Here is a 14,051-nt window from a genome sequence, read left to right on the forward strand (position 1 = left end):
GCACAGGCCTCTGCTGCTTCCCCTGTTATTTTTTAGCTGTGCCCTGGCCCCAGAGGCGGAGTCTACAGAGACAGGCAGGTTTCCTTGAGCTGCTGTGAGCTCCACCCAGTTCGAGCTTCCCAGCGGCTTTGTTTACCTACTTATGCCTCAGCAATGGCGGGTGCCCCTCACCCAGCCTCACTGCTGCCTTGCGGTTAGATCGCCTCAGACTGCTGTGTTAGCAAGGAGGGAGGCTCCGTGGGCGTGGGACCCTCCCGGCCAGGTGTGGGGTATATTCTCCTGGTGTGCCCGTTTGCTTACAGCGCAGTATTGGGGTGGGAGTTACCTGATTTTCCAGGTGTTGTGTGTCTCAGTTCCCCTGGCTAGGAAAAGGGATTCCCTTCCCCCTTGCGCTTCCCAGGTGAGGCGATGCCTCGCCCTGCTTCAGCTCTCGCTGGTTGGGCTGCAGCAGCTGACCAGCACCGATTGTCCGGCACTCCCTAGTGAGATGACCCTAGTTCCTCAGTTGAAAATGCAGAAATCACCGGTCTTCTGTGTCGCTCGCGCTGGGAGTTGGAGACTGGAGCTGTTCCTATTCGGCCATCTTGCTCCGCCCCAAGTTTTTCATTTTTAAGAAAAGATAGCTTATAATTAATCCTTGACAGTAGACAAGGTCAGAGTTTTTTCGCATGTCAAAATTAACAAACAACCAGTGCCATATGTGAATTTGAAGATCTACATTTAACACCACAATATACAGATACATCCAGAGAAACATTTACTTTCTTTTAATTTGGAAATAACTTTGGAGAATACAATTTTGTATTTTAGTTTCAGTTTCACTTTTTTGAGTCCAAACACTGTGTGATTTATTGAACCAATATTTTATTTTTAATTCTTTTGTCCTGAACATAGAATGTCTCTGAATAATGAGTGATACAGTCTTAAATTTGTCCAGTGAAAGCATTGAACTAATAGATTATAATAGACTGTATACTAAGTCCTCATTCATAATAAAAGGCTAACTCTAAAGATTTTTAAAAGCATTATATAATTAGTAATTTTAACCCACCAAGCATTGACTTCCACAGGGTATCAGATATTAAAAACTTGGCTGGGCATGGTGGCTCACGCCTGTAATCCGAGAACTTTGGGAGGCCGAGGCAGGTGGATCACAAAGTCAGAAGTTTGAGACCAGCCCAACCAACATGGTGAAACCACGTCTCTACTAAAAATACAAAAAAAAAAAAAGAAAAAGATTACCCAGGTGTTGTCGTGGGTGCCTGTAATCCTGGCTACTTGGGAGGCTGAGGCAGGAGAATCACTTGAACCTGGGAGGTAGAAGCTGCAGTGAGCGGAGATTGCACCATTGCACTCCAGCCTGGGCAACAGAGTGAGACTCCGTCAGAAAAGCAAAAAACGAAAAAACAAAAAAACTCAGAGCTTGACAGAGGTGAAGAAATTCAGGTTAAGAAGTTTGAATCAAAAATCATCAGCTGGTTTCTAATATATCTTTGAGTGTTATTTACCCAAACTGTGTAAAGAGACCATTTGAATTTCTGTAAGATATTTTTCCTTGAGTCAAGGCCATTTGTTTATTTGATGCCCGTTGATTTGTACACTATTCACAATCACAGGCTTAAAAAACTGCAATCCACATTAGCTGTGTCTTTTCAATGCTTTTTCTCCATACCCAGGTAGCTAACAGTTAGTGGGGCAGGAAAATGCCACTGCCTCTTTCTGAACACTGCATGAAGTAAAGGCGCTACTATAGCTGAGCAAAACCCCTGTGCTGTGTAAAAGAAAAGTTGATCACTATACAGTAGCTTCTGTGGGGAGTTGGGGCTATTCTTAATTTGTGTCCTTAGGGGCTTGAGAATCAATTTAGGAGGAAGAAAATATCTACTCTCCTAGTACAGTCATTTCTTCTTTTTTGTGGAAGCCTGCTGCTCTCAAGGTTCTTGTTATTTCTCCACCTTCCTTTCCCTGAAATGTGTCTTCCTGCTGTTTTTCTGTTTCTCTCTTCCAGGGTCTGTGCTGTCTCATTTGTTGGCAGCCAAATGGAATTTATTATGCTCCTATTTTCTGAAGCAATTTAAGCACATGATTGTTGTATATCTCTTATCACAGCCAAAGCTTTCAAAGAAAAAAGGAAATAGGGAAGAGAAATAAGCAAAGTTGACATTTTTCCTGTGTCAGAGTAGAAAACACCTTAAACCCTGAAATCAAAAAAGCCTAGGCTTGAAGATCAAGTTATCTGTGTTGGCAGAAATACATCTAAGTATAAAAACAGCTTTGCTGAACAGATTTTTTAATATCTTTTCAGTGCCAACTCTAGGGAACTTGAACTTCAAATCTAGGATTCTTTGATTGTATCACTCAGTTCCCCTTAATCTGGCTAACTCCTAGTTATTCTTCAGATTCCATCTTAGATACTTTCTTTTTACCAGTTAAGTGCTTCATGGCAACCCACAGTTACCTATTTATCTACAGTCATCAAGCGTATTCATCTTTTTTTCTAATTACTTATTTTCTTACCCTTCCATCCCATGAGATTTGAGAGTTCATGAAACCAGGATAGTATTTTATCTACTCAGTGCCTAATACATTGATTAATGTATAGTAAACACAGTAAATATTTGTTGAATGAATGAAAGAGTACTGTAGACACTGAGATATATAGAACTACATGAGAAATTTCTTTCCTCCCTCCCTCCCTCTCTCTCCTTCCTTCCTTCCTTCCTTCTTTCCTTTCTTTCCTTTGTCTTCCCTTCCTTTCTTTCCTTTCCTTTCCTTGCCTTTGCCTTTGCCTTTGCCCTTGCCCTTGTCTTTGCCTTTGCCCTTGCCCTTGCCCTTTCCTTTCCTTCATTCTTTCTGGGTCTTGCACTGTTGCCCAGGCTAGAGTGCAGTGGCACAATCTTAGCTCACTCCAACTTCCACCTTCTGGGTTGAAGCAATTCTCCTGCCTCAGCCTCACAAGTAGCTGGGATTACAGGTGAGTGCCACCAAACTCTGCTAAATTTTGTGTTTTTAGTAGAGATGGGTTATCACCATGTTGGCCAGGCTGGTCCTGAACTCCTGACGTCAAATGATCTGCCCGCTTTGGCCTCCCAAAGTGCTGAAATTACAGGTGTGAGCCACTGTGCCCAGCTGAGAAATTTATTTCTCATACTCTTTTGGGAGAAATGGAATTAGCAAACATAAAACAATTATAAAGCAATTTGGATCCAAATTTCACTGCCTCTAGTCACTGAAATAGAGACACTGTGTACTTCTGTTTGTGTGTTTTTACAAGTACAATAGGATTTCATGTACAAGTGATATAATTGTTTCAAACCATAGTAGTTAGAGCAATCTTTACGGAAGAGGTAGGGTTTAAGTGCCAAATTGAAAAGTGGAAAGGACTTAGATGAAGAATATATTTGGAAACCAAGATTTAACCGCATTATGCTATATTTGTTAGGGCTACAAACCTGGGGGGAAGATAGAGTTAAATCCATCTATCAACTGAAAAATACAATGTGATAGGTAAAGTAGGTGTTTCATAGAAAGTTCATTATATTTGAATTATTACAAATGAAATAATTTACCACCCTGCAGATCAAAAGGTGTTGTTCAAATTACTGGAAGAAAAGGAATTGCATTTAGTAGAGCAAACCTGAGGAAAATTGTATGCAAAGATTAAGACATTGGTTAGACTTTCGAATATTACAACATGAAACTTAGACCTAGCCTTTAAAAACTTTTTTAAAAGAGCTTTAAATAAGCATCAAACTTCAATAACACTCTGAGGCCTACCCAAAATAAGGCTAAATGCATTTAAAAATTATTTTATTTCTAAGTGATAATAACTGAATGATAAAATATTTTATTATTGAGCTATTTTCCTTATAAGCTTTTAATCAATCTTAATTATATCAGTCTGATAATAATACATTATTTAATATTAAATTTATGCTGTAACAATATAAATTAATTATGGGGCTGCAACTTCTCATTTACTGGATTAAAACTAGAGCTGAGAATCTAAAGTTTCTAATGAAGATTCCTACCTCTGAATAACATTCATTTTGGCTTTGATCTGAATATGATGTCATTGCTTTGAGAATATATCAAATATAGTTGTTTTTACCAGGTAGCTTTGTACTTCTCAATGTGATTTAGCTAATGTGAATATAAAAAATTAGATGTAAATTGATGTTACAACTAAAATTTCCTCCTGATGCTGTCGTTTTAATACAGTTTTATATAATGTCTCTATTTGGTTAGTCCACATTCCTGATGATCTGTTCCAATACATAGAGCTTCCATTTAAACCTTATGTTAGATCACATCTAAGATTTAAATGGTTGCAAGTACAGCATAAATTGGGCTACAAGGACACCAGAGCAACCACAGTTAATCTACAAAAACATCCAACATTTGAAGAGTTGTCATGATCAACATAGTCTTGTTTCTTATCATTAGGGAAAGAAAGTGAGCAGCTTTGTACCCTAAAGTAGAGGAGCTAATAGAGAGTAAGTTTTCACTGTGAAATTTCTGGATGAATGCATCTCCTCTGAATGTCCCTGTCAGAGGGAACAGAAGCAGTGGCAAACACAGAGGTACCATCATTAAAGATTATCCTGTGTTTCCTGAGTCGATAGAGGACTAATTTCACCTCCTGGCTCTAATCTATGAATTCTTAGCCTGGGAGTCCTCAGATGAGCTTCAGGGCAAGTGAACTTCATTTTTGCCCCTTCATTTAGGAGGTGGGCTAGGTTGGGAGGCACCAAGCCAGATTTGGAAATAGGAAGTGAGAATCTTAGCCAGCATCAGGGAGGCAGGAACCACAGCCCAGCACTGCTAAGATAGCAATATAGCTCTTTCACTATGGACATCTGTTTTGAGAAGAATTTTGAACTTGTTATAGAAGTATTTTTATAGGACATTAAACCATAACTCACAGAGTCCCTTTTTGGTATATCTTTAGGTCTAAATATATTGAGGATTGTCATAATTACTCTACAAAAGTTATCTTCAATTGGCAAGGCAGGATTAAGACATATTTATATACACTCAATATAATTGAACCAAGCAGATAATTGTCCTCAGGGGGTTAAGGAGTAATTCCATACATCTCTCAAACAATTCAACATAAAGACTAGTAGCAAATCCTGAATATTGTAGAAGTGTATGAACTTCTACACACTGAATAACTCTCTTTCATATTTGTTTTTTTCTAAAATATTTTACTTTTGCCTGATCTACAAATTCTTAAATTAATTTTCTTAAGCTTTAGCGATACTTTAGTTATAAAGCACATGATATTAAGGTAAACTTTTAGTAGAAGGAGCAAAACTGTTATTTGTAGTTTCTAATTAACTGATAGTTATAAACATAATATTATTTTTAAGTGTTCAGCTCCTAAGATATGGAGAACCCCTAATGGCAAAACAATTGAGATGGATACGCAGTTCACCATCAGAGCCAGAGAGCTGCAAAATATCTATAAGTGCATTATGCTGAAAAATATCTCTCAAGATGAGAGGCTGGATGTGCTCTTAACTCTTAAACACACTGTAAAGGTATGTTAACTTTCTCTTAGTTTGGGGGTAGAGTTCACTATCAATAAAAAAAAATTAATAAAATACTAAAACAAGTAAAGTGTTTTACATTAAGAATTGTTTTGGTATAATTTGGGAAGGATGTGGTTTATTCATTAATATTTTCCTAAAAGTTCTCAAAATATGTTATAATACATAATAAATGTAAATATAGTATAATGAATGTAAATATATCTTTATGCAATGAATGAAAATATATGCAGTATAGCATGAGATTAATCATTACATAAACAGCAATTATTTACATATTTTGACATTTTTCAGTGAAAAATTGATTTTTAGCAGTTTTAAAACAGCTCCATTGTATTTTTATCTTTTTTCTCGTCAGTTATTGATTTTCTGTGTTCTTAATCCTACTTTTAATGAAAACAAGGTTAGTGGATGTCACAGATCAAATTTTCCCAAGAAACAAGAAACAAACTCAGAGATGGGTTTTGTATTCAGGAAGTTTGTTGGAGAGTGCTATCAGGATAATTCCTGTGAGGCAGTAGAGAAATCAGAATTGGCAGGATAGAGAAGTTAAATTGTGGTGGATTCTCAACAATGACTTCAGCCAGTGTCACGGGGAATTCTGAAACTGGAAAGGCCATCCAGAGTTGTCCTGAATTGAGGCAGGACAGTTTACTCCCACTTTGACCATTTATTAGATGGGCTGCCGCCAGAAGGGCATGACTTTGGATGAGATAACTTTCTTTTTTAGAGAGCAATTCTCAGAAAGAGCCTCACTTGAGAGTTGTCAGCCAACAGTCTACCAGGATGGGGAGAATACACATACTGTTGCCTAGATCCACTTCACGTTGTAGGTTTTAGGAATTAGCTCCTCTGGATTTAGATAGGCCCCAAAGCAAGGTTAATAAGAAAAACTGCAGCCCCTGGTGTAGTCATTGGCTTTAAGGCCACAGGAGATACTCACTGTTTCCTTCCTCTACTATCTATTTTAGATTTCCTTCTCCCTGAACTAGCACCTTGACTGGTCCAGTTGGTCTACTTTTTGGAGTGACTTGCAGCTTGAGAGGTCTGAACCACAGGTCACTATGCTTTTCTCAGGCTGAGGCTACCAGACTTCCATTTACTGTCAAAATCAGGAAAAGATATACCAAGAAATGCCCACTACCTGGGTGCCAAACATATTCTTCTCTGTCCCTATTGGGTAATAACTGCACCATTGCTTTTGAAGATCAGAGTCAGTTACCTCTATAACTAAGGAAATACTTACCTTGCCCACAGGTCTCCTAGCCTGCAGAGTTTAGGCATTAGTTGTAGCTCGGAGTTTAATAGGACTTGCACTATGTCTTACATTAGAAGAATTTTTCCTCCAGGAATTAGGACCTGTAAACTTAAAGAGTCCAGAGTTACGGCAGGAAGCAAAAATTTCCCAAGTAGTAAGTGGGGCCATTTTTACTTTCACCTCCTCTGTTCCCAGGCTAGGGCAGTTTCAGGGGCTTCCACTTGGTTTTCCTCATCATGATAGATCTTACTCCACAGGTCAAGAAATCAAGGGTAGTGAGGCTGTGCCAACTATCAAGTATTCCATTCCAGTTATATATTCAAGGACTAGGGAAATGAATACTGGGTGGCCCTTTGAACCCAGTAGGGCCAAGACTTGATTTAGTTTTTTTCACATACCCCAGACTCTCACAGGATCCTGGGTCTTTATACTGCCACAGCAATTAGTCATTTGATTCAGGATGTCCCTGAGAAGAAACATGACTTTAGATGAGGCAGTTTGTTTTCAGCTGATGGTAACTATCTATCTTTAGGCAAGATGGCTCTCTTCAGCACAGGGAATTCTCAGAGAGAGGCTCAGTGGAGGGCTGTCAGCTACCACAACTTGCCGCTGAGAGTCTCCTTCAGTGTTGAAGTAGGGCTGATCTGGGCAACACACTCGAACTTTCATTACAATGAATATGTTTTCTATATTTCTAATTAAAGGGGGAAACCCTACTGTTATTAGGACCATTGGTATAGCTGTTGCGTTTTATAGCCCAAATTAAATAATTTACATTATTTTATTTAATTTATCCTGACCATAATGTAAGCTCAATATTTAATGTAAGCTTATGTAATAAGTGGGCAATACAGGTAAAAAGTATTTGGGTTCTGAATTGTGCTTTTGAGTCCTCAAGTTAATAAAACACTTGGCAGATGCTTGTTCAGTATAGCACAGAAATATAGGTTGTTTCTGAGTGATCATCTGTATTAACTAAAGTTTATACATAAGCAATGGATTAGATAACTGCATGGTCAGTCTGTTTTGGTCATCAATATGGCCCAGATTGCCAGAACATACAGGCATAGATATTGTAGTGAAAATCAGTGGTTCGCTATATATAACAACTGAAAACTGCCGGCCATATTTAGGTCTATCTAAGTGAGCTACATGATTACAAACCTGAGAATTTCAAAAGCGTAACATTTTGATATCCTGTGTAGGTTTCTTTACTCCTAACTGTAAAGAACACTCTTTCTGTTGATGAGTTTGTGTGTCTGTCCTCCAAGGCACACAAAACTCTTAAAACACATTAAATAATTGGGTAAATGGTTCTTCCTGGGAGATCTCCATAGATATCTTGCATTTCTTACCAGCAGAGGCATTGACTGCCTTTTTTCTGGACTACCTTTTCAAAGATGTTTGCATAGTGACCAACCTTGAAAGATAGAGATAGGTAGGGAGGGAGAAGCATTAGGTCCAGAGGTAGGAAATAAACATGATACTTACAGAGGGCAGTGAAAAGACCAGATTGGCAAAAAGAGAGTGCATAGGGAATACAATATAAATCCTGACATAATTAGGACCAGTAATTATAAAGGCCAAAGGATGGACTCATAAAAGGCAAATCATGCATATCTTACTATGTTTAGTATGAAATATTCATGTATACATGTACTTGAAAATATTTTGATGGAGGGTTAAAGTCTTTAAGCACAACTCAAATTCTGACTCTTCATTTATGGCTGCACAACCTTAAAATAAGTTAATATTTCTTATAAAAATCAGTTTTGTCATTTGTAAAATTAGTTACTTTGAGAATACGTATGTGTGTATCTACATGTATATAGATACATATACACACACATATATAAACATAAAAACTTAATATAGTGCCTTACAAAGAGGGGGGGCCTCAATAAATAATAGGTGTTATTTTGATGGTAGTTACTAATACAGACCAGTGAATTTTAAACCTCAGTACATATTAGAATCACCTGGAGAGCCTGCACGAGGGACAGCATGAATGAATATGAGCATAAATGAGTATAAACCTAGGCCCCACTTCAGAGCAGTTAAATTAGCTCCTCAGGTATGAGGACAATATTAAAATTTTTTAAAATCTCCATGAGGTCCTTCTAAAGTGCCTCCAGGGTAAAGGACCACTGATGCAGACTCTCATATTAGCCTTACCAACCATGTAGTACAAAGTACAGAAGAGCATTATTTTACAATTAATGACTTTATCTTCTGACTCCTTCATTCAAGCTGTGTATCTTCCAGTTTTCCCCTGGGCAATTGGAGGACCTAATAAATACTTCTACATTAATCACTTTATTACTTGTGGATTTTTCATCCAACCACACTCATTTATATTACTTTATAAAAAATATTGTGACCTATAATAAATAGGCAGAAAAATGAATAAAATATATACGTACAGTTTAACAAATATTAAACAGGATGTTGCCAACGTTTCTGGTGTCCTCTTTTCCCTTCAAATTACAATTCCTCCTGTCATCTCCTAGAAGTAACTTATCATACTGACTTTCATGGTAGTCATTTTCTTGATTTTTCTTCATAGTTTTACCACCTCTGTATAAATATTTAAATAATATGATTTAGTGTTGCTTATTCTTGAATTTTATTTGACAGAATTGTACTATACCTGTTATTTTGTACCTTCAGTATTTTGCTTAAAATTAATTTGTAAGATTGAAGTTTCTGTTGTGTATAGCTATATATACAACAAAAAATGAACTATAGCTATAGCTATTAGAAACAATTGGCTGTTTCTAATTTTCAGTTAATATGAACAGTAGAGCTCTACATGCACATTTCTTTAAAGCACCTAAGAGTAGAATTCCTGGGTCATAGATGATGCATATATTTAACTCTAGTGTGTTGGATATACCGATTTTTTTCCAAATTAGTTTTGCCAATTTATACTCCTATTGGCAATGCTTCATTTCTTTTGGAATGTAGATTTTGGTTTGTTTCAGTGGCAATTTGAAAATGAAAATGAACTTAGTGATTTGTAAAATTTTATGCCATATATTTTTGTGTTTTGTGTAGGAACATGAATGTAAACTAACTCAGGAAATTCTAGAATTGATTGACAGAGAGGTTGACCTTATGATGAGAGGAGTCAAACATCATAACCTTGAAGGACTCAGAAAAAGAATTGCGACACTCTTTTTTCATTATATCAAAACACCTCTGTTTAATCCTGAAGTTGCAAAATACCTTAAGGTATTCTACTTCTTTCTCTATATTCCTTTTTCAAAATCCTAAGATGTGGTATAGTAAATTGAAGTATATTCAAGTTTTGCTTTAACACTTTCCTTGGAGTCCATGTGGAATACCATCTTATTGGTGATATCTCCTTTGAATGATTATTTTGTATGTTGGTAAACTACACTTACTCATTTGACTTCTGTGTATTTCCAACTTTCAATTATTTCCTAATATCTTCACCAACTTTCCAGCTGAATATTGCATTATGTTGAATGTATTATGATTTTTCACACCTCCATGGCTTTGTACATACTGTTGGTTTCCCCTGGAATGCTATTCACTATTTACCCAGCCAATTCCTCTTCATTTTCTAAGACTCAACTCTCGTCTCTTCTCCTTCATGAGGCGTCACAGGGAGTTAAACTGTTTTTTTCTGAGATTCTATGTTATACCTTGTCTGTGTTCCTTAAAACACTTATCACATAGTTATAGTTATTACTGAACAGATCCATATGGATCTTCTGAGAGAACTTCAAATGTAATGTATTTGAATTACACTATCTTCTCCAACTCCAACGTCGTTAGGCTTCTGTGGGAATTTTCATTGCCTTCTTACTGTGCAGAGCTATTTAAAACACTATTAGTAAAACTCTTGGAGTGGAGAATGCTGTCAGAGAATTATAGTTTTATTTCAATGATTATATTCAGTTAAAATTTACTTAAAAAGCCGACTAAACATCTTTAGCTTTTTTGAAAAAACAAAATCTCACATTTAGTCAAGACTTCTAGAAGAATAAATACTGTTTAATTTTTATATTTTTCAAATTGATTTTTTAAAACCTGATTGTATTGCAAAAAGAATATTAAAATATAACAAAAGTCCAAGAGAAAAGGTTCCCATTATATTATTTCTTATTCAAACCAGTGTTTCATTTGTCTGAGCCACCTTCTTTCTTTGTAGACTTATTCAGTTTATATTTGGAGTAATACAATTGATAGAATTTCTACAACTTTACATAATGTTATATCATTTTATTTATTTTTAAATTTTACTTTTGTTAAAATGTACTCTTTTTGGTAAGTTCTGAAAAATGTATAGAGTCATATAACCAGTAGCACAGTCAAAATAAGAAATGGTCCTATCATCCCCCAGAATTCTCTCATGCTGCCACTTTGTAGTCAGCCCTTTCCCTAACTTCCCGATCCTTGGCAAACACTGATATGTATTTTATTTTTATAGTTTTATCTATTTCAGAAGGTCATATAAATGGAATCATACTATATGTGTTCTTTTGAGACTGACTTCTTTCACTTAGCATATTGCATTTCAGATTCACCCATGTTTTTGAGTGTGTCAGTGGTTTGTTTTTATAGCTGAAAAATATTCCAATATCTGGATATACAAGAGGTCTTTAAAAATCCATTCACAGTTGTAGGACATTTGGATTGTTTAGAGTTTTGGTATTTTATGAATAAAGTCATTATAAGTACTAGATATGAGTTTTTGGGTAAATTGATTGGGGGTAAATTCCTAGAAAGTGGCATATTGAATCACATGGTAAATGCATGTTTACTTTAAAAAGAGACTACTAAACATTTTTTTTTTTTCCAAACTGACTGCACCGTGTTGTATTTCTGCCTGCAGTATGTGATAAATATATTAATTAAGATAAAGGGTTTAAAGTTTGTTCTTGAATCTAGGACACACCTATGGATTATCCTGTACTTCTTTTTTGGGGGGAATATACTCTTTAATATCTTAAACTACTGGCTGGATTTAAAAGTTACTGGCTTTAAAAAGGAATGGCTCATTTGCACATTTTTAGTTTGCATAGTGGGAGAAGAATTTGAAGGAACACCACTACCCCCACAACCACTTGTTGGGAGTAGGCCAGCATGAAGTACCCAGTGTACTCTGGAGAATGCATAGAGTTAAATTCTGCAGCTTAAATGGAGCCCTCTGCCATCATAATCATAATGAGAATGAGTTTTTTTTTTTTCTTGTACAATTTCAGATGGGTAGAGAATGTCTTTCCATGGCATTATAATAAATGCTCCATCTATAATGGAGGGGTGTGCTAACGTGTTTTCATGAGGTTGACTGATATATTTGCTAATTTAATGCATAGGAGGCATGAAGATAAAATAATCATTTAAGATAAACAAAATATGTAAATCTCAGAATAAGAAAATAAACCAGATAAGTTGTCTTCTGGATCTTTGATCATGTACCCCAGATCACTCTTCTTTTCTCTCGAAGAATTGACTACCTTTTAAATTTACATATTGTCTTATCTCCCAAAATTACAAGACAAGGGACAATGAAGTTTTTAAAGAATATTACCCTTCGGGAAGATGGAGCATTTAGGAAAAGTAAGGCAGAGTAGAAGGGAAGGTGCATAAAGGTAACAGATGTTCAGAACAAAGTAAAACATTGGAAGGAATTATAATGGTAAATATTTTAAATCCACATTGAGTAAGAGAAAAAATTTATACAACATTGATGTCTATTTCCTTCTTTATAAAAATATTTTTTGAAAGTCTTATGTATCACATGCAAACTCTGTTGCTGCTTGATCTTTACTTTCATGGAAGCCAGAGGTACTGATGTACCATAAATTAGGAAAGACTGGCTTATATACATCTTGATTCAGTTTGTGTTGAGATGTTCACAATTCACTCATTCATTCATGCCCATAGTGAATAGTGAATTTTTAGCCCATAGTGAATGATTGGATTGATTATTTTATTGGTAGAATTACTCTCTGTCTATTGCTTTAGACATAGAATTTCAAACTTTGAAAATTAATCATTTGAACTAATCCAAATTTATTTTGAAGATAAATTTTTTTTTTTACTATTATACTTTAAGTTCTAGGGTACATGTGCATAACGTGCAGGTTACATATGTATACATGTGCCATGTTGGTGTGCTGCACCCATCAACTCGTCAGCACCCATCAATTCATCATTTATATCAGGTATAACTCCCCAATGCAATCCCTCCCCCCTCCCCCCTCCCCATGATAGGCCCCAGTGTGTGATGTTCCCCTTCCCGAGTCCAAGTGAGCTCATTGTTCAGTTCCCACCTATGAGTGAGAACATGCGGTGTTTGGTTTTCTCTTCTTGTGATAATTTGCTAAGAATGATGGTTTCCAGCTGCATCCATGTCTCTACAAAGGACGCAAACTCATCCTTTTTTATGGCTGCATAGTATTCCATGGTGTATATGTGCCACATTTTCTTAATCCAGTCTGTCACTGATGGACATTTGGGTTGATTCCAAGTCTTTGCTATTGTGAATAGTGCCGCAATAAACATACGTGTGCATGTGTCTTTGTAGTAGCATAATTTATAATCCTTTGGGTATATACCCAGTAGTGGGATGGCTGGGTCATATGGTACATCTAGTTCTAGATCCTTGAGGAATTGCCATACTGTTTTCCATAATGGTTGAACTAGTTTACAATCCCACCAACAGTGTAAAAGTGTTCCTATTTCTCCACATCCTCTCCAGCACCTGTTGTTTCCTGATTTTTTAATGATTGCCATTCTAACTGGTGTGAGATGGTATCTCATTGTGGTTTTGATTTCCATTTCTCTGATGGCGAGTGATGATGAGCATTTTTTCATGTGTCTGTTGGCCGTATGAATGTCTTCTTTTGAGAAATGTCTGTTCATATCCTTTCCCCACTTTTTGATGGGGTTGTTTTTCTCTTGTATATTTGTTTGAGTTCTTTGTAGATTCTGAAAATTAGCCCTTTGTCAGATGAGAAGATTGCAAAAATTTTCTCCCATTCTGTAGGTTGCCTGTTCACTCTGATGTTAGTTTCTTTTGCTGTGCAGAAGCTCTTTAGTTTAATTAGATCCCATTTGTCAATTTTGGCTTTTGCTGCCATTGCTTTTGGTGTTTTAGACATGAAGTCCTTGCCCATGCCTATGTCCTGAATGGTACTACCTAGATTTTCTTCCAGGGTTTTTATGGTATTAGGTCTAACATTTAAGTCTCTAATCCATCT

The 14,051-nt window shown here is 36.4% G+C and overlaps 1 protein-coding gene across 1 annotated transcript; it reads left to right on the plus strand.

Annotated features, from left to right (window-relative positions):
- Window positions 1–5,391: 5,391 nt before the first annotated feature.
- On the plus strand, window positions 5,392–10,047 carry LOC113223180 (IQ and ubiquitin-like domain-containing protein; the record flags this gene model as incomplete). The annotated part of the gene is made up of 2 exons (XM_026452730.1): window positions 5,392–5,546; window positions 9,871–10,047. Coding segments are annotated over exons 1-2 (300 nt in total), but the record flags the coding sequence as incomplete, so codon positions are not given.
- Window positions 10,048–14,051: the final 4,004 nt, after the last annotated feature.

The sequence above is a fragment of the Piliocolobus tephrosceles genome, unplaced genomic scaffold (genome assembly GCF_002776525.5).
Source record: "Piliocolobus tephrosceles isolate RC106 unplaced genomic scaffold, ASM277652v3 unscaffolded_39603, whole genome shotgun sequence".
In the NCBI taxonomy this organism is placed as follows: domain Eukaryota; kingdom Metazoa; phylum Chordata; class Mammalia; order Primates; family Cercopithecidae; genus Piliocolobus; species Piliocolobus tephrosceles.